Source organism: Myxocyprinus asiaticus, chromosome 20 (assembly GCF_019703515.2).
Source record: "Myxocyprinus asiaticus isolate MX2 ecotype Aquarium Trade chromosome 20, UBuf_Myxa_2, whole genome shotgun sequence".
Taxonomy (NCBI): Eukaryota; Metazoa; Chordata; class Actinopteri; order Cypriniformes; family Catostomidae; genus Myxocyprinus; species Myxocyprinus asiaticus.
In genome coordinates this window covers 4,640,209-4,664,915 of record NC_059363.1, presented here as the reverse complement: position 1 = coordinate 4,664,915, position 24,707 = coordinate 4,640,209, and the positions used below count along the sequence as shown (strand labels likewise).

The 24,707-nt window shown below is 36.6% G+C and overlaps 2 protein-coding genes across 3 annotated transcripts in view; both read left to right on the top strand.

Moving 5' to 3' along the window:
• Positions 1–1,656: 1,656 nt before the first annotated feature.
• LOC127411139 (keratinocyte-associated protein 3) lies at positions 1,657–8,394 on the top strand. Its single transcript, XM_051646485.1, has 6 exons — positions 1,657–1,760; positions 2,503–2,687; positions 5,923–5,982; positions 6,144–6,341; positions 6,537–6,671; positions 7,356–8,394. Exons 1-6 carry the CDS (start codon positions 1,748–1,750, stop codon positions 7,449–7,451), a joined length of 687 nt encoding a protein of 228 aa, XP_051502445.1. The 5' UTR covers positions 1,657–1,747; the 3' UTR covers positions 7,452–8,394.
• Positions 8,395–12,476: 4,082 nt separating this feature from the next.
• fzd3b (frizzled class receptor 3b) overlaps positions 12,477–24,707 on the top strand; it is a 47,256-nt gene continuing 35,025 nt past the window's right edge. For both annotated transcript variants that reach the window (XM_051646443.1, XM_051646442.1), the window contains exons 1-2: positions 12,477–12,728; positions 14,611–15,210. In XM_051646443.1, the coding sequence (XP_051502403.1) occupies positions 14,956–15,210 (255 nt within the window). In that variant the 5' untranslated portion in view covers positions 12,477–12,728; positions 14,611–14,955. The remainder of the gene's footprint in view (positions 12,729–14,610; positions 15,211–24,707) is intronic.

Sequence of the window (24,707 nt, the reverse complement as noted above, 5' to 3'; positions counted from 1 at the left end):
TGCCACAGTATGCAATAGACTGGCATGTCTTAAGGTCAATATTTGATCAAAAATGGCAAAAAAGAAACAGCTTTCTCTAGAAACTCATCAGTCAATCATTGTTTTGAGGAATGAAGACTATACAATGCTTGAAATTGCCAAAAAACTGAAGATTTCATACAAAGGTGTACACTACAGTTGCTCTAACAAGGACAGAAAGAGATGTGGAAGGCCAGATGTACAACTAAACAAGAGGATAAGTACATCAGAGTCTCTAGTTTGAGAAATAGACGCCTCACATGTCCTCAGCTGACAGCTTCATTGAATTCTACCCGCTCAACACCAGTTTCATGTACAACAGTAAAGAGAAGACTCAGGGGTGCAGGCCTTATGGGAAGAATTGCAAAGAAAAAGCCACTTTTGAAACAGAAAAACAAAAAGAAAAGGTTAGAGTGGGCAAAGAAACACAGACATTGGACAACAGATAATTGGAAAAGAGCGTTATGGATCTTAACCCCATTGAGCTTTTGTGGGATCAGCTAGACTGTAAGGTGCGTGAGAAGTGCCCGACAAGACAGCCACATCTATGGCAAGTGCTACAGGAAGTGTGGGGTGAAATGTCACCTGAGTATCTGGACAAACTGACAGCTAGAATGTCAAGGATCTGCAAAGCTGTCATTGCTGCACATGGAGGATTATTTGATGAGAACTCTTTGAAGTAGTTTAAGAAGCTCTGAACATCTTTTTCAAATTGTAATAGTAATTTTTCACGTTATTATTATCCTGACTATACATTGTGATCAGTTGAATGCCACTTTGGTGAATTAAAGTACCAATTTCTTTCCATAAGAGCAAAATCTGTACATTATTCCAAACTTTTGGCCACCAGCGTGTGTGTGTGTGTGTGTGTGTGTGTGTGTGTGTGTGTGTGTGTGTGTGTGTGTGTGTATATATACATATATATATATGTAAGAAAATTTTGTGTTCCCTTGTTTACCCAACGGCTGTTACAAAAATATGATGATATTGAAATTTTAATTTGAAGAACAGAATTTACAAAAAAAAAAAAAAAAAAAAAAAAAATTCTGTTATTGGACTTATGAAACCTTACAGTTACTGAGACAAATTCCCTGTGACAACTAGCCCCATTCCCCTCTATATAGTATAATATATCAATGGACCATTTCAAATCAAATGTGCACCTGTAATTCCTGGAAAAGTTAATTCTACCGACTTGAAAAAAGAACATCACAAAAAAAGATGAGAAAATTACTAAGAATACAAATAAATATTTATATATAAATAAAATGGTGTGAATTTAACTATAAATGGTGCAAAAGGTCCAATATGTCGCGAGCAATACAATGACTGTCTACAATGCAATGAGAAACATTTTTTTTTAAATGTCTGTCACTATTAAACAATATAGGCTTAATATAATATAATTACAGCTGAACATTGCAAACTTTATTCAGTTCTTTCTTTTTTTCTTTTTTTTTTCTTCACATAGTTTTCTAAACGTGTGCATGTGCATTACATTTGATTAATCACATTGCCTTTGTTTTGACGTACCACATTTAAATTAAAAATGGAGATTGACACTATGTAGCACCTCTTACGCGTTTGCATTGAATGACCTTTGTGTGCTAGCCCCTCCCACTTCCGCTGCACAGGTGAGACCTGCGTGACGTCATCGAGTATGAAGGCAGGAAAGTGCGTTTGACATCCAAATATTCTTCAAAACTGTGATCAGTGCACGGATACAAATATGTGTGGCTTCGGTAAGAGAATCATTTACCTCTTTTTATTGCAGGCATGAGAATTAGAGCTAATTTGTAATTCATAAAGTTTCTGCCAGAGTTTTCAAAACAGGAAACGCCTGTAACAATCAGTTGTTTGTTCTCTGCACTGTCGGAGTTCTTATGAATCGCGTATCTTTTGTAATATAAATATATATTTTAAAGAAAGTTAGGCTTATTCAGTGCTGGCACTGTACAACTATACAGTTAAGCAGCTGTATAGACTTTTAGGAACAATATTTTGCACAGAAAATCACTTTTTAAAGGTGCTGAGCTTTCAAGTCAGAAAAATGCATCATGCTTATTTGGTTACTCTTTTGATCATATACAGTATTTGGACTATAAACCAAACTTAAAATGTATGAATATAATTGATTTTGATAACGAAATATCATACAAAGCATTTTTTTTTTCTCAAGCAAAACATTCAAGAAAAATAAGTTGGTTAGGTTTTAAATGATAAAACAATATAGGCTTAAAATGTTTGTTCAAAATGAAGACAGAAAAATAATAATAAATGGTGACACTTTCTAGTTGTCGGACATTACCATAATTAACATGAAGTACACCAGATGCCACTTGGTTTAATTTAAGAGTGATTTTTAAGTGTACAAAAACTATTTAGGGCCACTGTAAATATTATACATGAAAGATTCTTTCATTCTTTATATATAGATATTTAGCTTTGAATATCATGAAGTGGCATTTATCTTCTTTATTCCAGACAAACAGAAGGGTCCTGGTAGGCTGATGAAGAAAGGACTCACTCTCATTGTAGTTGGTCATGTTAATTTCATCCTGGGTGCCATAGTTCATGGCAGTGTGTTACGACACATTTCCAAACCCAGCAATGAGATCTCAACTGAGTATACTGTATCAAACATCATCTCTGTCACCTCGGGACTGCTGGTGAGTGATTGTACTTAATTATATTGTGTTACATTCCATTAAAGGGATAGCTCACCCAAAAATGTAATTCTCTCATCATTTTCACCCTCACGCCATTCCAGATGTGTGTGAATTTCTTTCTTCTGCAGAACACAAACGAAGATTTTTACAAGAATATCTCAGCTCTGTTAGTCCATTCAATGCAGGTGAATGGTGACCAAAACTTTGAAGCTCCAAAAAGGACACAAATGCAGCATAAAAATAATCCATATGACTCCAGTGGTTAAATCCATGTCTCCAGAAGCGACATAATAGTTGAGGGTGAGAACAGATCAATATTTGCATCCTTTTCTACTATAAATGTCCACTTTCACTTCCACATTCTCCTCAATTCACATTCTTCATGCATATCGCCACCTACTGGGCAGGGAGGAGAATTTATAGTAAAAAAGGATTTAAATATTGATCTGTTTCTCACCCACACCTATCATATCACTTCTGATGATATGGATTTAACCACTGGAGTCGTATGGATTACTTTTATGCTGCCTTTAAGTGAATTTTGGAGCTTAAAAATTTTTGTCGCCATTGAATGGACCTACAGAGCTGAGATATTCTTCTAAAATATACACATCTGGGTTCTGGGATGCCATGCGGCTGAGAAAATTATGAGAGAATTTAGATTTTTGGGTGAACTTTTCCTGGATAGTTCTCCCATTAATGTAAATTCTGTCATTATTTACTCACCCTCATGTCGTTCCAAACCTGTATGACTTTCTTTCTTATGTGGAACACAAAAGGAGATTTTAGGCAGAATGTGCAGTCTCACTTTCGTTATATGGAAAAAAGATGCAGTGGAAGTGAATGGTGACAGAGTACAACATTCTGCCTAACATCTCTCTTTTATGGGTTTGGAACAACATCATCGTGAGTAAATGATGACAGAATTGAAGTTTTTATGTGAACTATCCCTTTAAGAACATAAATTATAGCATATATACTGTGTGTGTATAATATATATATATATATATATATATATATACACACACACACACAGTTGAAGTCAGAAGTTTACATACACTTAGGTTGAAGTCATTAAAACTCATTTTTTAACCACTCCACAGATTTCAAATTAGCAAACTATAGTTTTGGCAAGTCATTTAGGGCATCTACTTTGTGTAATTTTTCCAACAATTGTTTACAGACAGATTGTTTCACTATTAATTGACTATATCACAATTCCAGTGGGTCAGAAGTTTACATACACTAAGTTAACTGTGCCTTTAAGCAGCTTGGAAAATTGCAGAAAATGATGTCAAGCGTTTAGGCAATTAGACAATTATGCTAATTGGAGTCAGTTGGAGGTGTACCTGTGGATGTATTTTAAGGCCTACCTTCAAACTCAGTTCCTCTTTGCTTGACATCATGGAAAAATCAAAAGAAATCAGCCAAGACCTCAGAATAAAAATTGTGGACCTCCACAATCTGGTTCATCCTTGGGAGAAATTTCCAAACACCTGAAGGTGCCACGTTCATCTGTACAAACAATAATACACAAGTATAAACACCATGGGACCACACAGCCATCATACCACTCAGGAAGGAGACAGTTTCTCTCTCCTAGAGATTAATGTAGTTTGGTGTGAAAGTGCAAATTAATCCCAGAACTACAGCAAAGGAACATGTGAAGATGCTGGAGGAAACAGGTAGACAAGTATCTATATCCACAGTAAAACGAGTCCTATATCGACATAACCTGAAAGGCTGCTCAGCAAGGAAGAAGCCACTGCCCCAAAACCACCATAAAAAAGCCAGACTACAGTTTGCAAGTGCACATGGGGACAAAGATCTTACTTTTTGGAGAAATGTCCTCTGGTCTGATGAAACAAAATTTGAACTGTTTGGCCATAATGACCATCGTTATGTTTGGAGATAAAAGGGTGAGGCTTGCAAGCCGAAGAACACCATCCCAACCGTGAAGCATGGGGGTGGCAGCATCGTGTTGTGGGGGTGCTTTACTGCAGGAGGGACTGGTGCACTTCACAAAATAGATGGCATCATGACGAAGGAATATTATGTGGATATACTGAAGCAAAATCTCAAGACATCAGTCAGGAAGTTAAAGCTCGGTCACAAATGTGTCTTCCAAATGGACAATGACGCCAAGCATACCTCCAAAGTTGTGGCAAAATGGCTTAAGGACAACAAAGTCAAGGTATTGGAGTTGCCATCACAAAGCCCTGACCTCAATCCCAAAGAAAATGTGTGGGCAGAACTGAAAAAGCGTGTGCGAGCAAGGAGACCTACAAACCTGACTCAGTTACACCAGTTCTGTCTGGAGGAATGGGTCAAAATACCAGCAACTTATTGTGAGAAGCTTGTGGAAGGCTACACAAAACGTTTGACCAAAGTTAAACAATTTAAAGGGAATGCTACCAAATACTAACAAAGTGTATGTAAACTTCTGACCCACTGGGAATGTGATGAAAGAAATAAAAGCTGAAATAAATCATTCTCTCTACTATTATTCTGACATTTCACATTCTTCTTTTACTTTTTTTTTTCTCCCCTTTTTCTCCCCAATTTGGAATGCCCAATTCCCAATGTGCTCTTAAGTCCTCGTGGTGGCATAGTGACTCGCCTCAGTCCAGGTGGCGGAGGTCGAATCTCAGTTGCCTCCACGTCCGAGACCGTCAGCCCGCGCATCTTATCGTGGCTTGTTGAGCGTGTTACCGTGGAGACAGAGCGTGTGTGGAGGCTTCACACTATTCTCCGCGGCATCCACGCACAACTCACCACGCACCCCACAGAGAGCGAGAACCACATTATAGTGACCACGAGGAGGTTACCCCATGTGACTCTACCCTCCCTAGCAACCAGGCCAATTTGGTTGCTTAGGAGACCTGGCTGGAGTCACTCAGCACGTCCTGGATTCTAACTCGCGACTCCATGGGTGGTAGTCAGCGTCTTTACTCGCTGATCTACCCAGGCCCCCGACATTTCACATTCTTAAAATAAAGTAGTGATCCTAACTGACCTAAGACAGGGAATGTTTTCTACAATTAAATGTCAGGAATTGTGAAAAACTGAGTTTAAATGTATTTGGCTAAGGTGTATGTAAACTTCAACTGTGTGTGTGTGTGTGTGTGTGTGTGTGTGTGTATATGTATATGTATATATGTGTGTGTGTGGAAAATGGTTTATAATTCAATTAAGAGTGATTCTCCCCAAATTAAATCAACGTATCTTTTTTCAGAGCATTGCAAGTGGAATTGTCGCGATATTGGTGTCCAGGAATATTACCAACTTGAAGCTAGTAAGTAACCATTTCTCTTTGCATATTATTATTTAGCATTATAACTCATACCTTATCATAAACTGATTAGAGACTGTACTATTTAGGGAAACAAAAACAACAAAATTCCCTTCTGTTTTCATGTAGTGTATAACACAGCTCTGTTCATCTGTTTCCTGTAGCACATCGGTCTGTTGGTGAGCTCATGTCTGAACGCCCTGCTCTCTACAGCATGTTTTGTGGGGCTGCTTTTGGCAATCAGCCTCACCATTTCAGGTGATGGATCCGTCCTCATGAAAGGATGCAATTCCACTAACATGCCCGTGAATGCACGGTCTCCGATCATCGTTAACTGCCCTTTCGATGCCACCCGCATCTATGTGAGTATTTCTCCTGCGATACATCACAGCTTAAGTACGCTTATGGAAAATGAACTTTTAGATGCTTATATGATGAGTTTCGCAATACGTTTTTAAACTGCCACTTAAAATGGACAGTAAAATGGAAAGGTATGAACTTTAAACAAATATAATTTGTCTGATTGTTGAAGACTGAACTGCTTTTTTTATCTTCAGGACACAACTCTGGCACTGTGGTTCTCCTGTGCTGGGTTTACTGCCATAGAGGCCGCACTGTCTGTGTGGTGTTTTATCGTGGGTCTCACTTTAAGAGGCATCGGACCCTGTGCTCATACTTACATCCGAGAGCAGGTAAAATTACGAATATTCATGCAGAGGGACCCTGAATTCAGTTGAATAATTTACCCAGGGATTTTCCTGTGGAAACTATAACAAATTATGGAAATGATTCTGAGCTCAATGCTTTCTAAAGGGGCAGTCACTCTAGATTTAAAGATTGCAAAATCGTTTTGGACCCTGCAACGAATTTGGGCCTTCAGCCTGCTCTGACTCGGGATGCTGTATCATATCCAACAGATCAGACTTTTAAAAATCCCCCAAATCCCTATCTATATGTCTGTCTGTCTAATAACTACTTGGCAACCACCAAGAACACCTTAGCAACTGCCTAGTAACTTCCCACACACCACTTAAAACACCACTGGAACTGCCTAGCAACATCACCCAATGCACCATAGCAACCGAATTCAACCACAGTGTTGTATTCTTTTAAACTGATATGGATGTGAAAATACCGAAGTGAGAGTTTTGTCTTTTAGTTTTTTCAGCCTACTTTTGAAATCCTCTTTTGTTCAAGTGTCTTTTGGCTATACAAATTCACAGCCACTTGAGTACACCAAACTTGAAAATGATGCATATTTGTTAGTGAACCAGACCACAAAATCCAGTGTGAACGCCCCTTAAAATCGTAACTCCCTCACTAAATTTGCTCTATATCATTGCTTTCGTCAATCTTGGCATTTTATTTCATAACAGCTGGAAGAGGAAGCACTGGCATCAAGGGGAAAGATGGATCCGGACCACACAACTCAAGGCCAACATCTTATTGGACACCATTCTGCCAGTGCTTAGAATTGAGAATTATCGAAAATTAAGGTGGAACTTTTACACTGGTTTTTGAACACTATTGCATTCAAAGTAATCATAAAGATATTCCATAATGTGTATGATTCTAAACTTGCTGTATTACTTGATGGTGATATTAGTTGCAGTTTTTTTGTTGTTGATGTTTTGAAGCACTCCAGTACACTGATGTTGTCATACAGACTATATCAGTCAGTTGAACTTGTTTGACATTTGTTTTGACATATTTTAAGTTTGCTTATGTGAGCTTGCACCACTTATCATTGTAACAACCTAAAAACATCATAGTCTATACTGACTGTGTTGTGTCCTAAACTGTAGATAGGGTTACATGTTTGCAGTTCTTGTTTACGTCAAAACTTCGAAGCACTGGCACACTGTGGTATGTGTAATTTCAAAAATATGTTGGTCAAAAGCAATCATTCATATCGATTTTTATATAGTATGTTACTTTGTTACTTTGAATGTCAACAACACCAAATCTAATGTTTTGGAAATACCTATTGTGCCACAAAGCGAACTTTTAATAGCTAATAGTAGCCGTCAAAATTCCAGCATGCAGGAGAGAGTGTGTCAGCATGATGAGTGATATGTTAATCCGGGTTGGAATTAATGATGCAGATTAAATCTCACACGACGAGAGAAATCCTTTCATCACACTGGATTAAAATCAATATTGACAAAAAGATGTGACTGACACTGTCAAAACAAAGGGATTTTTTTTTTCTGTTTAAGACGTATTATATTTCATTTCAGTGGTCTGTGTGTTTGTTTAGAGAGAGCTGTAGTTTTTTCATCCTTTGAAGGATTACTGAAAGTCCCTCATTTCAGTGCAGTCTCCATCACATTGTATTACTTTTTAATTCTACTTTTATGAATGTGTTTGTATTGTTTTTAATGTAGAATTCATTTGAATAAACACAATACAACAATCACATCCAATCTGGTTTACTTAAAGGAATATTTAGGGTTCAATACAAGTTAATCTCAATGTGTGGCATAGTGTTGAAACCACAAAAATGTATTTCGACTCGTCCCTCCTTTTCTTAAAAAAAAAAGCAAGAATGGAGGTTACAGTGAGGCACTTACAATGAAAGTGAATGGGGCCCATTTTTGGAGAGTTTTGGATTATTTGAGCTGAGAAATTGTTTAAATCTTCATTTTGTGGTATTATGCCATTATGTCAACAAAGTTTTAAAATGTGATATTTTTACACTAAAGTTAGTAAGTGATTTTATCACACTAAAATTGATAACGCATAGAGTTTACTTATGTTTGTCTTGAATTGAATCTGGAATATTCCTTTCATGTATATTGCTTGAAAATATTAAAATCAATCAGACCAGAGTTTTAAATGACATACCCAAAATGTTGTTGCCAACAGGGCAAAGCTCATATAAAATAAATAGAAATTAGAGATTAGTTTGACCTCCTGAGCTGGACGAACAACATTTTCTGAAGGTTAAGAATCTCTTTTCTCTGACCTTTTGTTTTTTTGAGTCCTATTTTTAACCCTATTTGAGGAAAGTGGCTTTTTGTTATTTATCGTACACTGACCCAGTTTAATTCCATATGTGAGTTCACGGTCTGTTTGTTTGGGGCCCCAGTATGCAGATGCTTTTCACTCAATGCATCCGTCAATGGTAAAACCCAAGTTATCCACAACCTAGACTGTCAAACTCATAGCTATATGGTTATTGCTTAATCGTTTTGTGAAGATGTGGACAGAAAGCCCATTTTCTTATGGTGGAGGTACCTCCCCCAGCCACTCGGCCAAGCCCGGGACCCTCTAATATAAAAATGCTAAGTTTTATTGCACCCAAAAAAAAAATACAATAAAAATAATTGAGATTTATGCATTTCAATTTCATAACAAAATTCATTCAAATTGAATTGATTCATCTTTAACTTAAAATAAAAAAAAACATAAATATTTGTAGGTTTTATTAATTTAATTTGGTTAAAAATTACACAATTTGATGGAATTTTGAAATTGAAATGCTTAAATCTTAAAAACAGGCAATATATATACAGGTGCATCTCAAATTAGAATGTCATGGAAAAGTTCATTTATTTCAGTAATTCAACTCAAATTGTGAAACTCGTGTATTAAATAAATTCAATGCACACAGACTGAAGTAGTTTAAGTCTTTGGTTCTTTTAATTGTGATGATTTTGGCTCACATTTAACAAAAACCCACCAATTCACTATCTCAAAAAATTAGAATACATCATAAGACCAATAAAAAAAACATTTTTAGTGAATTGTTGGCCTTCTGGAAAGTATGTTCATTTACTGTATATGTACTCAGTACTTGGTAGGGGCTCCTTTTGCTTTAATTACTGCCTCAATTCGGCGTGGCATGGAGGTGATCAGTTTGTGGCACTGCTGAGGTGGTATGGAAGCCCAGGTTTCTTTGACAGTGGCCTTCAGCTCATCTGCATTTTTTGGTCTCTTGTTTCTCATTTTCCTCTTGACAATACCCCTTAGATTCTCTATGGGGTTCAGGTCTGGTGAGTTTGCTGGCCAGTCAAGCACACCAACACCATGGTCATTTAACCAACTTTTGGTGCTTTTGGCAGTGTGGGCAGGTGCCAAATCCTGCTGGAAAATGAAATCAGCATCTTTAAAAAGCTGGTCAGCAAAAGGAAGCATGAAGTGCTCCAAAATTTCTTGGTAAACGGGTGCAGTAACTTTGGTTTTCAAAAAACACAATGGACCAACACCAGCAGATGACATTGCACCCCAAATCATCACAGACTGTGGAAACTTAACACTGGACTTCAAGCAACTTGGGCTATGAGCTTCTCCACCCTTCCTCCAGACTCTAGGACCTTGGTTTCCAAATGAAATACAAAACTTGCTCTCATCTGAAAAGAGGACTTTGGACCACTGGGCAACAGTCCAGTTCTTCTTCTCCTTAGCCCAGGTAAGACACCTCTGACGTTGTCTGTGGTTCAGGAGTGGCTTGACAAGAGGAATACGACAACTGTAGCCAAATTCCTTGACATGTCTGTGTGTGGTGGCTCTTGATGCCTTGACCCCAGCCTCAGTCCATTCCTTGTGAAGTTCACCCAAATTCTTGAATCGATTTTGCTGGACAATCATAAGGCTGCGGTTCTCTCGGTTGGTTGTGCATCTTTTTCTTCCACCCTTTTTCCTTCCACTCAACTTTCTGTTAACATGCTTGGATACAGCACTCTGTGAACAGCCAGCTTCTTTGGCAATGAATGTTTGTGGCTTACCCTCCTTGTGAAGGGTGTCAATGATTGTCTTCTGGACAACTGTCAGATCAGCAGTCTTCCCCATGATTGTGTAGCCTAGTGAACCAAACTGAGAGACCATTTTGAAGGCTCAGGAAACCTTTGCAGGTGTTTTGAGTTGATTAGCTGATTGGCATGTCACCATATTCTAATTTTTTGAGATAGTGAATTGGTGGGTTTTTGTTAAATGTGAGCCAAAATCATCACAGTTAAAAGAACCAAAGACTTAAACTACTTCAGTCTGTGTGCATTGAATTTATTTAATACACGAGTTTCACAATTTGAGTTGAATTACTGAAATAAATGAACTTTTTCACGACATTCTAATTTATTGAGATGCACCTGTATATTCGTTCGGAAACATCATAACTTTAATTACTCACATTTTTACATACGTTAATCTAGTGTTGACCTAATTTATCAATGTAGTAAGATTTACCATGTCCTGGATTCATCAAGCCACTGTATTGTAAGACAGAGAGAGATTTACCTTAGTTTAATGATACTTTTACGCTCAATAGAAGTAACTGCATTCACAAAGATTATATAAGAGGCCGTTTCTTTTCACCATTAGTCAATTAAAAAAGCGATATAAGAAAACATCAAAGGCCTATATAATAAAAGTGTATAAAATGTTTTATAATTAGCTATATAGGCTGTAAGCTATATAAATGAAACTATATTATAAAACAACCACATTTAGAATTTTTTTTGGAATGTTTTTAAGGAAATTTGGCTTAGTAGATAAGGCTCTGGGTTATTGATCAGAAGGTTAGGGGTTCAAGCCCCAGCACTGCCAAGATGCCACTGTTGGGCCCTTGACCCTATCTGCTCCAGGGGTGCCATATCATGGCTGACCAGCTTAGCTGGGATATGCTAAATAAATAAATAATGAATTTCACTGTATATGTGCAAATGTATAATGTGTGCCAAATATAGGCTTATTCTAAATAAGTTGTCAGAAGCTTAATGTACTCTTCAAGGGACCTCTGGCTGAAAACCCAAGCATTAAAATATATATTTCAGTATATTCATTCATGCATCATTCTCTAAATGAATGTTCGGTGTTAGGGTTCAGAGAAAGTTCAGAATGCGCAGTCCCTTGAAGTTGAATTTCGCTGTTTTGGGGAGTGGGCATAGAAATAGTGGGTAGAATGTAATTAACTTGGAACATATTCACACATTGGGCGGGGCTTGGTGATCCGGGCGTTGTCTCTGATTGGTCAGGTGCGATGAGATTAAATAATAATAATCTTGTGTTGACTCTTTCCTGTGGATTTTCAATTCAGTGTTTATTAAAGTTTCTTAGTATCATTATTCGGCTATAAATTATTGTCCCGACTGCTTGCTAAAGTAACATTCGAAGAGCGATACTAGTCACGTGGTGTGCGTTACATTTCCAAGCGCTGGTAAAATTGGACCAATCACACTTGTTTCTGATGCCTGCAAACGGGCACATTAACACCAAACCCGTTTTGCGTCGGCCCGCGTTGTTTTTTATTTATTTTTTATTATTAATCTATTTAAATAATGTAATCAAATAATAATATGTTTTAGTGTTCAAACAAGACAAGTACGCCGTGAGATTTCAATGAACGATTCGGCTTTTGAGCCTTTAAGCGCCCCCTTGCGGAAGATACCTGTTATGTCTCATAGGAAACAGATGAAGGTGCGGCGAATCGAGACGCCGCTGTATTGAGGAGGGGGAGCTTCGCTGCGTGAATATGCAAAGCCACCAGCCGTCCGTGACGCTCTACATGTGCACGTTTCGGGCTTGTTTAAGATTATTTGTATACATGAGCGTCTCGATACAGAGTAACCGGCCGGAGCGAGTGTGTTTAATGTTATTCTGACTGTATGAGCGTAACTGAAGGAAGGACTTCTGTGTGTTATAAGATTAAAAGGTGCAGAAATCAAACCTGCTGCTGCGTGAATCTACTCGGAGAGACAGGCTGTATTGTGTCATTTGGAGAAAAACCAGAGGCTCCGTGCCAGGGAAAGGTAAAGTTTTATATGCATTATTTATTTTGCATGCACTGCACAGGGGCTGTAGCCCACATACAGCTATGTATTTATTATCTTATATATTTTAAATGAACAAACATGTTAATGTATCAGTCTGGAAATGCTTAATGGTAAATATTCAGACATGAGAACAATCTGTGTTAGCAGTACAAGACACTGCAGTCCTGCATGAAATATAGAGAATTATGGAAATATATTAATAATAATATATATAAAGCACATATGTTATAACTCCTATAATGACACAATTTGAATATGGATGCATTTGACATGTCTGGTGGTTTGTGTTTTGTCGTTTCAGAAATGATAAAGACTTTATTGAGATTTTTAGTGGCCTGTTACTATTTTACCTAGATTGGGCAGGTTGAGTGTTTGTGTGCTGACTCACACAAATGTGTTGTTTAGGGGGAAGGGGGTTGTTTACACTGGCTCCAGTTAATTCAAATGAAACAATCTGGATTGAGAGTGGCTGAGTGTGAACACTCATTTAATGTTCTCAGTGCCCGATACATCTTGTAGGTTACTTATCACTTAGTATTTCTGGAAGGTTTCATGCAATTAATTTAAATGTTGGTTTAATTCCACAAATGAATCCTTGGCGGGTGAATCTCACGAAGAACTCTCCGGGTTGTATTTCATCCCCCGTTAAAAAGGAAAATATGTTTTGCATAAAGAAAATTTAAGTATTTTAAGTATTTTATTTTAAACCAAATTTAATTTGAATATTTTTATTTTTTATTTCAAGACAGGATGATTTTGTCATTACTGTTACAGTAATGGGATTTTTATTTTGTATTTTTTTTTGCATTATTTTCATGACAGTTAAGATCATTATCCCACAAATTCTCATTATTGTAATGCAAAAAATAAATAAAATAATAATAATAATAATAAAAAGAAAATCCCATTACTGTAACAAGAATGACAAAATCATCCTGTCTTGAAATAAAAAAAAGAAAAAAAATTTCAACAAATTGAATTTGGTACAAAAAATGCGTAATTGACAAATGTGATAAAAATGAGAAATCTTTTGAAAATGTAATTAAAAAATTGTATTTGGTCCATGTTGGTTTTACAAATGTATAACATTTACAAAAAAACAAACAAAACAAAAAATCTAATGACTTTAAAAATGTCAAGTGGTGTAACCATCAAGTTAAAATATTACCATGCACCTTGAATATGTGGGAGTGTTCACAAATGAATAAAAAAAATTAAATAAAAAAATTCAAGCGTATTTTTCAAGGTTTTTTTTTTTTTTTTTTTTTTTTTGGTGCCTTTTCATAAAAATGATATGACAAAATAATGATTGTGAATCGAGGGGTCCTCTCAGTTGTTGTTTTTTTGGGGGGGGGGTCACATGACAAAAAAAATGGACACCTTGTTGGTTACACCACATGACTTTAATTTTGATGGACAAAAGTTTTTCAGATATTAATGTTTTCTTTTTTTTTTTTTTTTTTTTTTTTTTTATATTTCACTGCGTATTTTTTTAAAAGAAAGAATAATAAAAGATGCACAAGCATGCCAACATTTCTTTTTATATCAGCTTTTAATTGGGCTGTTTCTTTTACATATATTTTTAAATGATGATATGTATACAGCTCTGGAAAAAATTAAGAGACCACTGCAAAATTATCAGTTTCTCTTGGATTTACTTTTTATAGGTATTTGTTTGAGTAACATGAACATTTTTGTTGTATTATTCTATAAAGTACTGACAACATTTCTCTTAAATTCCAAATAATAATATTGTCATTTAGAGCATTTATTTTTTCCAGAGCTGTATGTGTACATGTATATGTATGTATGTATGTATACATACGCACAGTATATTGATATTGATATTTTTTCTCAGGTTTTATCAGTTGTTGAAGCTACTTCCTAGAGCCCCATTTAAAGGCTCTATTGAAGACCACCCTGATGGAACACAATTTCTCATTCACTCAGTCAGTCTTGTATATACATGAGATGATGCATACAACTTTTGAGGTGTCTGATCAAAGCGTTCACTGACCCAAGACGTAGGTGAAGAGACGGGTATCAACGACAACCATCTGAAAAACAGGAAGGAGATGGAACCATCAAATCGTACCGGTGTACCTCACACACTGGTGTGTGGTTGATATCTGCGTAGAGAATAACCCGTTGTTTCTGTTGAACAACCCCTCAACCTTGCCCCGTTGTGTTCTGCCATTCAACCATGGGACATATCCTGGATTTACCTTTACCTGGAGCAGCTGTATGCTTTCGAGGGATGTGGCTCTTTGGTTTGCTCCTGGTCTGGTCCGTGTTCACCACCAGCCTTGGCATCCACATGGACTTGGTGGGCAGCCACAGTACGTTCACCTGTGAGGCGATAGGCCTGCGAATGTGCCAGGATCTGCCCTACAATACCACCTTCATGCCCAACCTTCTGAACCATTATGACCAGCAGACCGCCGCTCTGGCCATGGAGGTAACCATACCCTTCCTTATGTCTTATACTGCTGGGATTATGTGAGAGAGGATCTAGGTTGCCATGGAGCTTGTTGTCATGGAGGCTTGTGGTTTGTGGTTGCTACTTTGATGAGCTTGAATTATTTAGACCGCATGTGGCTGTTGATGATTGAAATAAGCTTTTTTAGAAGTATTGCAAATGATTTTTTGAATTTAAATGTGAGAGAGCAGATTTGTAGATGCTGTTTTTGGGGGTTGTATGAGACAGTAGTTCTGCTTACTTATGGAAATTCCATAATTTCATATTTATTTTCCATAATTTAAACATACAGTTTGTATGTCTAAATTCAAAACACTATGATTTAAATCTATGCATTTGCATGTGCAAATATTTTATTTTAACTCTGTACAAATAAGTTTGAAAGTGATTTTCATGATGCTCTTTTAAAATCGTAAATGGACATTTTGATTGTTTTGAACAGCTTATAGTGATGTTCAATACACAAACATGCTCATTTTCTCATTGTCATTGTGAAAACACATTTGTGTACTGCAGGCAGTGCTTGCTCAGGACTTTCTCAGAGTTTTAATGGCTGCCACAGCCATTTTGATGAATCACTATCTGTATGACATGCAATGAGATCCTTTATTTTGCCCACAGGATTTTTTCTGTAATGGATCCGTATTCAACACTGGGGGAAAATGTTCAAATTTCAAAGCTGTTATTCCTGCTGACAGGGACAGTAGATATTGTCTCCCGTTATATGAAAAATAAGAAAAAACAAATTGCTTATAAATAAAATAACTATAAAAATGTAATGTATGCATGCTGTCAAAGTCTATAGAAGAAAAATGGGCTAAATAGTAATTAAAATGGTGAATATATTATTAATAATATTTATATAACTTATTTTTAAATATGATGTATTTTTATAATTGATAGATTAATATTTTATTAGATAATTATAAACATTAAGAATATGCATGTTCAGGCAGGCACAAAAAAGGTTAATCGTAATTTATTTTTAGATATGACATTAAATATTGATATTAGTTAATATATACATATACAAACCTTTATATAAACCTCTATATAAACTTAAAACTGCTAAAACATAACCATAATTATAATCTACAGTATTTAATATTGATATATTAAAAAATTCTATATTAGTGTAAAATAATCAAATAAGTATATTAAATCATGAGAAATAATTATAAATCCTGCAAAATAATAATAATCATTCTATGCAGTTATGGTTATCGACAGACTATTTAAAAAATATATTAATTACTCTTTATCAAAGGAATGTTTCGGATTCCAAACAAGTTAAGCTCAGTCAGCAGTATTTATGGCATAATGTTGATTACCACAAATATTAATTTCGACTCATCACTCAAAAGCAAATCAAAAAGGGCCGTTGTGTTAATGACAGACAATGGAAGTGAATTGGGTCAGTCCATAAACATGAAAATACACTCTGCTTCAAAAGTTTAGCCACAAGATGTAAACATCATACATGTTAACATGATTTTAGTGTGATAAAATTACTTACTAACCTGATCTGTGTAAAGTTATATTCAAAATTACAACTTTCCATGATGACGTAATGCCGGGAAGCAATTTTGTCACACTAAAATCATGTAAATATGTACAATGTTTACATCTTGTGGCTAAACCTTTGAAATAGTGAGCCCGTTTACATACACAAATAAGATAATTACTCCCAAAAATCAGCTTTTTTTAAAAAAAACGTGAGATTTGAAATGATCCAGTTTTTCTCTGCTTTTGACGTCAAACTGTGAAGAGGCATGAGCACAACACGTGCGCACATTGTCGGATTATTAAGCATAATCTGTGTCAAAACGCGCATGTAAACGCGCTCAATGTGTATTTGAATGTTGATGGACTAGCCCCATTCACTTCCATTGTAAGTGCCTTACTGAAAGCACTTTTTTTTTTTTTTTTTTTTTCAAATAAACAAGGGACGAGTTGAAAATATTTTCTGTGGTAATCAACATTATGCTACAAAAGCTTAACTTGAACTGAACCTGGAACATAAAACATTTTTGTTTAATTAAGAATGTGCCACACATATACAGTATGTCTGTATCAGTCTGTCGCAGAAATCTCCAGGGAATGTCAAACAGGCTCACATCTTGCGAACTGCACTCTGGGCCAACTCAAGAATGGATTGTCCATTCCATGTGTTGAAGGCATTAATGGTGCCATCTCAGTGCTAATGGTCTCATTATCCCTGCTGAGACCCACAATAAATGGATTGATTTGAAGCTGAACTAATGCGCTCTCTCTCTCTTATTGTTTCAGTCAGTTAAACCCAGTGAAGAGCATAAGCGCTCCTGCTCTCAGAGCAGCCAGTGTCCGATGCATGCTGTAGATCTCAGGGATCATGTGACTCGGGCTGCAGTGTTGCGGCAGTGAGGTGCTCACTGGTCCATCTGTCAATGGGTGTACATTATTCCCTGTGTATATGTATTACATCACCGACAGATGCCCTGTTAGTGAACCAGACCCCTCTGTATCTGCCCCTGTGATGATGGAGAGGTTGTGGCCTCCAGATGAAATGTTGGGAATCAGTTATCCAATGCCCACTCCTGTTGAAAAGGCTAAAGTGAAAGTTTTAAATGTTGAGATGAGAGAAGGATGCCATTTTTTCTTGTTTACTTAAGAACAGAAAATAAACGGAAAACTGACATGGCTGTGATGCATTGTCCATGCAGAAAATAAACACAATACATAATAAAAGTAGCATTGTATCGGCCTCATTTTTTGCATTTAAAGGGGTCATGACATGAGGAATACAATTTTCTTTGATCTTTTGACATATACAGTTGCAATCGAAATTATTCAACCCCCCCAAGACAGTAAGGATTTACAAATGTAAGCTTTTCTGATGACCCAGAATTTTTAAACTTTACATCTAAATCAGCTGAGTGACACATTCAAAGTCATAGTGTGAATATATAACCTAATATTTCTAAATAGCAGGATTTTTTAAAAATACAGCCATGTCATAATTATTCAACCCCTATTGCATGTAGCTGTTTCTTAAATATATAAGGCTACACAAGTAATTGTTTTAAAACAAAATTAAGTAATCAATCTGCAGTGGCACTTATTTAAGTTTTAAAATGTAAGTTTAGCGTTGTAAGCAAAAATGTATTTCTATGCAAATAATGCCATTAAAAATAAGCTGTCTCAAAAGCTAATAGAGGAGATTATTTCATTACACAAGAAAGGTCATGGCTAAAAGTACATTTCCAAAGCACTTCGATTTCCAATAGACAAAGTTAGCAGCACCATTCATACATTTTTTAAACAGCAACCTTCACCAAGGGAAATGTTGACTTGAATATTCAAGAAGTAATAGGAAAGAATTTGGAAAGATCTGTGGAGTCCTGGAAGAAGGTTTTATAGATGTATGATACTAAACTGAAAATGAGTTTTAGACCCATGGGTCAGCAGTACGTCTGGAGTAAGATGACAAGAACGACACCATCCTCACAGTCAAGCATGGAGGTGGGTCAGTCCTGTTATGGGGGTGTTTTGCGGCCGCAGGAAACGGCTATCCTGACTATGTGACTGAAACCATGGATTCTTTCAGGTATCGGGCCATTTTGGCATGAAAAATGTGATGCCTTCAGTGTGTAAATTGAAGCTCCGTGAGCACTGGACTTTCCAGCAAGACAATAACACCAAGGATACATCCAAGTTGTCTAAAATCTGGTTCAGGGATAGGTCGTGGAATGTCCTTAAATGGCCCTTTCAGTCCATCATTAAAATCCCATTGCAAACCTTTGTTGGGATTTCAAGGAAGCAGTGGCAGCACAGAAACCAAAGAATGTCAATGAGCTGGAAGCTTTTGCTCATGAGAAATGTGTATAAATTCTAATAGAGAGGTGTCCGAAGTCTGAGAACACTTACCTAAAACATTTATTTGCCGTTATTATGGATAAAGGATGCTCCACAAATGATTGAGTTTGGGGGTTGAATATTTTTGACATGACATTTGTGGAGAGAATTAGTTATTTTTTTATTTAAAAATTTGGGTAAACTGAACTCTTTGTTCTCAAAATCACTCAAATGTTTATTAAAAACTTACTTTGTTTACTGAGGTTTTAGTTGGTGTTTTAATTCACATCACCAGAATGTATTGCTGGTGAGGGGGGTTGAATAATTTTGATTGCAGCTGTAGGAGGTCATAGTACTATAAAAACATACTGTAAGTTTCAGAACTGAAAACTTCTTTTTTAATAGAAAAAGGGCATTTATTTAAACCAGGCTCCAGAAACGGGTCATTTGGAAATTGTGGAACTTGTGACATCACAAGGACCAAATACATCTGCATATGACTACCTCCACCAAGACATCAATGCCTGTTTTTCGTCATTGCACCCTTGGCCCCCTCCCATTGGTGCTCAGACAATCACACTCACACAGGTGAAGAGGAGACAGGGCCTGTTATGGGAGATTCATCCAAAGGGGACTTACACAGGATACCTTCATGTGCCTATCTGGATTTAAATGTTTTTCTACATAAACCTGCACTAGATGAACAGCTTTGATGGTTATTATGAATCTCGCGCTGCTTTTAAAAGACGCAATTGTAACTGGTCCTGCTTGACCCGCTCCAGTACCTCCGGCATGAGAGGCGGGCGTGCTAACGAGGAGGCTAAAGGCTAGTCAGTCGCTAGTGCGCCTCTTGAGGCCAGGAGAGTGTTAGGACTCTGAAAAGGAGACTTTTTATCTTGCTGTTGTGCTGTTTTGAAGACGTCCTGGACCATTTTTGCATCCATCTGTACTATTTTAGTTGTTAGTCTTTTGTACACATGCACTATATGGACATCTTAATCGTTTCGATGCATTTCTGGCAATGCGCAGCACGTTTAAGAGCGGTACAAGCGCAACTTTTAAAAACGCGTCTCATTCTGCTGCTTCCACTGGGAGAACTGTCTGGAAGAAACACATGCAATCCTGTGTGTAAACAAACATGGAAGATGTGAGATGTGAAGACCAGTGTCTCTGCTTTGGCCTGTTGCCGGTTGAAGCACCAAACTCTGCCATGGACTGTATTAGGTTTGCTTATTCAGAACATTTCAGCGTGGATTGTATGTTTTTGGTTAATATCAGCATGGATTGCTTGTGAACCAGTCACAATATGATCAAGCTTTGCAACAAAACTGAAAGATGTGGCAGTTAAACACTACCGGACCCATGAGTTAACAGTTTAATCTCAAATTTTTCAAATGTCATGACTGTTTGATAGTTGCTATGCTTTGGGGAACATTTTTATACATTATGATGAAACGTGTTGGGTGTACGTTATGTGTTAACCCTGAAATGTAGTTTTATAAATTATAATGTGAATCTTGTTCATTTTCTTCCGATTGAGTTTCAAATATGGCTGTATTTGAGGGACTGCACGATGTTAGCCAATCAGAACAGTTGGCGTTTACATTGAAGTCTTAAAGAGCCAGAGAGCTTTAAATCTAGCGTTTCAAACAGAGGGCCAGAAACAGGGTGGAAAATGATCATATATTATTAAATTAGGACTTTTTTGGTGCAAAAAAACTTTATTGACATTATAAGTGGACCTCAGGGAAGATAATACAATTATTAAAAAAAAGAGAATATGCATAACATATGCATATTCAACCATATGCAACCTTCTTTTCAGAAAAATGAGAACAATTAGTAATCATAAAACAAAAGTCACAACAGAGGCAGTAAAACCTTATTCCATTTTTTACACCTAATTTGCTTTTTGCATCTTTAAGCCCTTTATTAACCCATTTTTAGTGTGTGAAACAGCATTTTTCAAAAGTATAGCCACAAGACCTAAACAATGTGTGTTAACCTGATTTTAGTGTGATAAAATCGCTTGCTAACATTTTGTGTAAAGTTATAGCCAATTTTACAAATTCATTGCCATGACGATGTAATGTCAAGAAACTATTAATGTAAGTGCTTTTATAAAATTATAAGCTTCACATTTCTGCCTTTAAATCCTTCAAAAATTGGCCCCATTCACTTCCATTGTGAGTGCCTCACTGTTACCTCCATTTTTGCTTTTTTTTTTTTTTTTTTTAATCCCCTTTTCTCCCCAATTTGGAATGCCCAAGTCCCACTACTTAGTAGGTCCTCATGGTGGCACGGTTACTCACCTCAATCCGGGTGGCAGAGGACAAGTCTCAGTTGCCTCCACTTCTGAGACCGTCAATCCGCGCATCTTATCATGTGGTTCGTTGTGCATGACACCGTGGAGGCTCATGCTACTCTCCGAGATCCACGCACAACTTACCACGTACCCCATTGAGAGCGAGAACCACTAATTGCGTCCAAGGAGGCTACCCCATGTGACTCTACCCACCTTAGCAACCGGGCCAATTTGGTTGCTTAGGAGACCTGGCTGGAGTCACTCAGCGCACCCTGGATTCGAACTCGCGACTCCAGGGGTGGTAGTCAGCATCAATGCTCCCTGAGCTACCCAGGCCCCCTACCATTTTCGTCAGGGACGAGTCGAAATGTATTTTTGTGATTGTCAACATCATGCCACAACTGCTGTCGACTGAGCTAAACTTGTATTGAACCCAGAATATTCTTAGGCACGATGGAAACGTACTCAACTGTGGTAAAATTACTGTAACACTCGGTTTTGAGTGCCTTATTGCTTTTTATAAAATAGTGGCAATAGCAATACGATAAGATTTCAAAATATATTTACATTTCTATATAATGAATATGAAAATGTTTGTGAATTAATAGTTGAATTAAAAATTAATTTATAATTAATAGTTACATTTATGAATAATAATTAGACTAAACAGTTCTTCCTCTAAGTAATATCATTCATTAGCCAAACTGTAGGTAGTTTATGGTTGCCAAGCCACATGCATTAGAGTATAACTCTCTTTATAGAATGTGCGATTACAGTGCATTTATCTGCATTTTACAGAGGCTATCCAATCAGAATTTAGTTGGAACTATTTTGTAATAGCTGTGTATCACTGTTTTTAAGTAGATTGTGTCAAATGTTGTGCTAAAGTTCCAACATAATTGTTTACTTTATTAATGTTAAAATTATTATTTATTATTTCCAATATTATTTCCAATATTCTCACATCACAGTTTAACTTATAAAAGTCATCACGTACAGTTGAGTGATTTACGAACACTTTTTGAATCAGTTAAAAAAAAGCATGATTCATGTGCAAATCAGATATCAGTAGTCGGTGAGTTCATTTACATGGAGAGCAGTAAACTGTTAACCATCAAGAATCAGAACGACAACTCAAGAAACATGTTTACATAAGCTTTGACGTTGGGTTATTTTCTGCTTTTGACAGCAAAATGTAAACAGGTACTGTGCACAACACGTGTGCACTTTGGGGGTAAGCCAGTAAGAACGACTAAAAAGGTGTTTACATGTAACACAAAATCAGGTTGATGGGCAAAACTCTGCCTGTGCCAATCGGTTTATTCTTAAACCATTTATGACCCCGATAGAGGTACGCCGTTTAAGGAGTTTGCATGACCACACGCATTGTCGGCTTATCGAGCATAATTGGTGTAAAGTATGTAAACGTGCTGAGTGAATGTTGCACAAGGGCTTTAACTTTCTTTCCTCTTTATCAGCTTAGTTGAGGTCAAACACAGGAGATTCAGTGAATTTATCCATTAGAGATTATTCTGTAATATTATTATTGTTCTGTAGTGAATGAGCCTGAACAAATGACCATCATAAAAACATAAATATAGGTTATTCATGTCTTATGTGCTTATGTTGAGCTGGATCAAGAGCTCGTAAATCAAAACCAAGAGATTTAGGAGGTGGATATTATCCTTTTTACAGTCAACACTGAAATGAAGTTTAGGCTAATCGTACTTTAACCTCCTCAGACTCTAGCATGACTGCTGTGTGCCTTTTACATTTCCCTTTTTGATTTGTAACTAGCACCTTATAAACATGCAAAAAAAAAAAAAGTCTGGAGCAAATTTTCCTAAAAATTTATGTTCATATACTGTATGTGGACAGCAGGACTAAGTTTGAAATTTTAAATGAAACCAAGCCATAGAAATGGGTTATTATGTTTCCAGGAGTGTTGGTTTTTCATGTTTTTGAGACGTTACAAACACTACAGCTGATTTTCTGTGAAGCTGCTTTGGAACAGTGTATTGGGAAAAGCAAAAATAATAAAACCATAAAAATAAAAATGATTTGACTTGATTTGACTTTTATGTTACAATTTTTTTTTTATACTTTGAAAACAAAATCTCAAAGTTCTCTCATTGCACGGTCAAAAAAATAAGTGATAGCCAGTGCTGAAGGATTTTACCAATCATAAATTAGCATAAATAATTCTGATTCAAAGTAATGGCCAGCATCATCCAATCACTGCCAACCATGTTAATATATATATATATATATATATATATATATATATATATATATATATATATATATATATATATATATATATTTTTTTTTTTTTTACATAATTGCAATTAATATTTAAGAATAAAATATGTTGAATTTCATGTTTTTGTTGACATTTCTCCTAAAGGCAAAAACTTTGCTGTGATCGCGCCATATTATTTTGTCACATGACTCGTTGTGTGTTGAAAGTTTAACCCCTTACTGACAGCCCAGAGTTGAGATCTGTTGGTTTAAATGAATTAAAATTATGCGTTGCGTATAGCGAAGCCAAAACACAACATACATGCATGTGGAAACAGGGTCTCACAAGGTTAAAAGGGGTTACTAAAAATATTTTTGAACCTCTGAAATAATTTAATCCTTTAACCCTTAACCCAACCATTTAAGTTTTCAACAGCACCAACTATTGAGTAATTACAGATTAACCAGAACATAATATGAGAGTTAATTTTGGGAGTATTTTAAAGCAAGGAATTCTCTGATGTTGCACCAAAACCACTCACCCATTCCACACTCTGCTGATTAAAGATTGCATGGGGAGTTGACTGTCTGGTTCATTTTAGGGTCTAGACGCCCTCATTGTGATGCGAGCAGTGATGCTGTGAGTGGCCCGAGTCTGTGATGTGTTCTGACTGGATGTAATGACAGGTCATCAGCCCTCAACTAAATGAAAGACTAGTGCTCAGAACCGAATTCTAGCACACTGCTTAATGCATACGGCGCATGATATGCTACATACTGCCTACTTTTTTTTGTATAGTATGTGGTCCACGTACTATACAATCTTAATACTTATTTTTATTGAAAAAATTAAATCTCAAGGGACTTGATGCGATCCACTCACTCCACTTTCATTGAATAATGTGTCTTTTAAAATTGCTGTTCTTTACAATCAGTCATTAACCAAAAAGTGAAAAGAACTGTTAATTTTAATCACACATAGGATCGGGGCCTGGGTAGCTCAGTGAGTATTGACACTGACTGCCACCTCCGAAGTCGCAAGTTCGAATCCAGGGTGTGCTGAGTGACTCCAGCCAGGTCTCCAAAGCAACCTAAT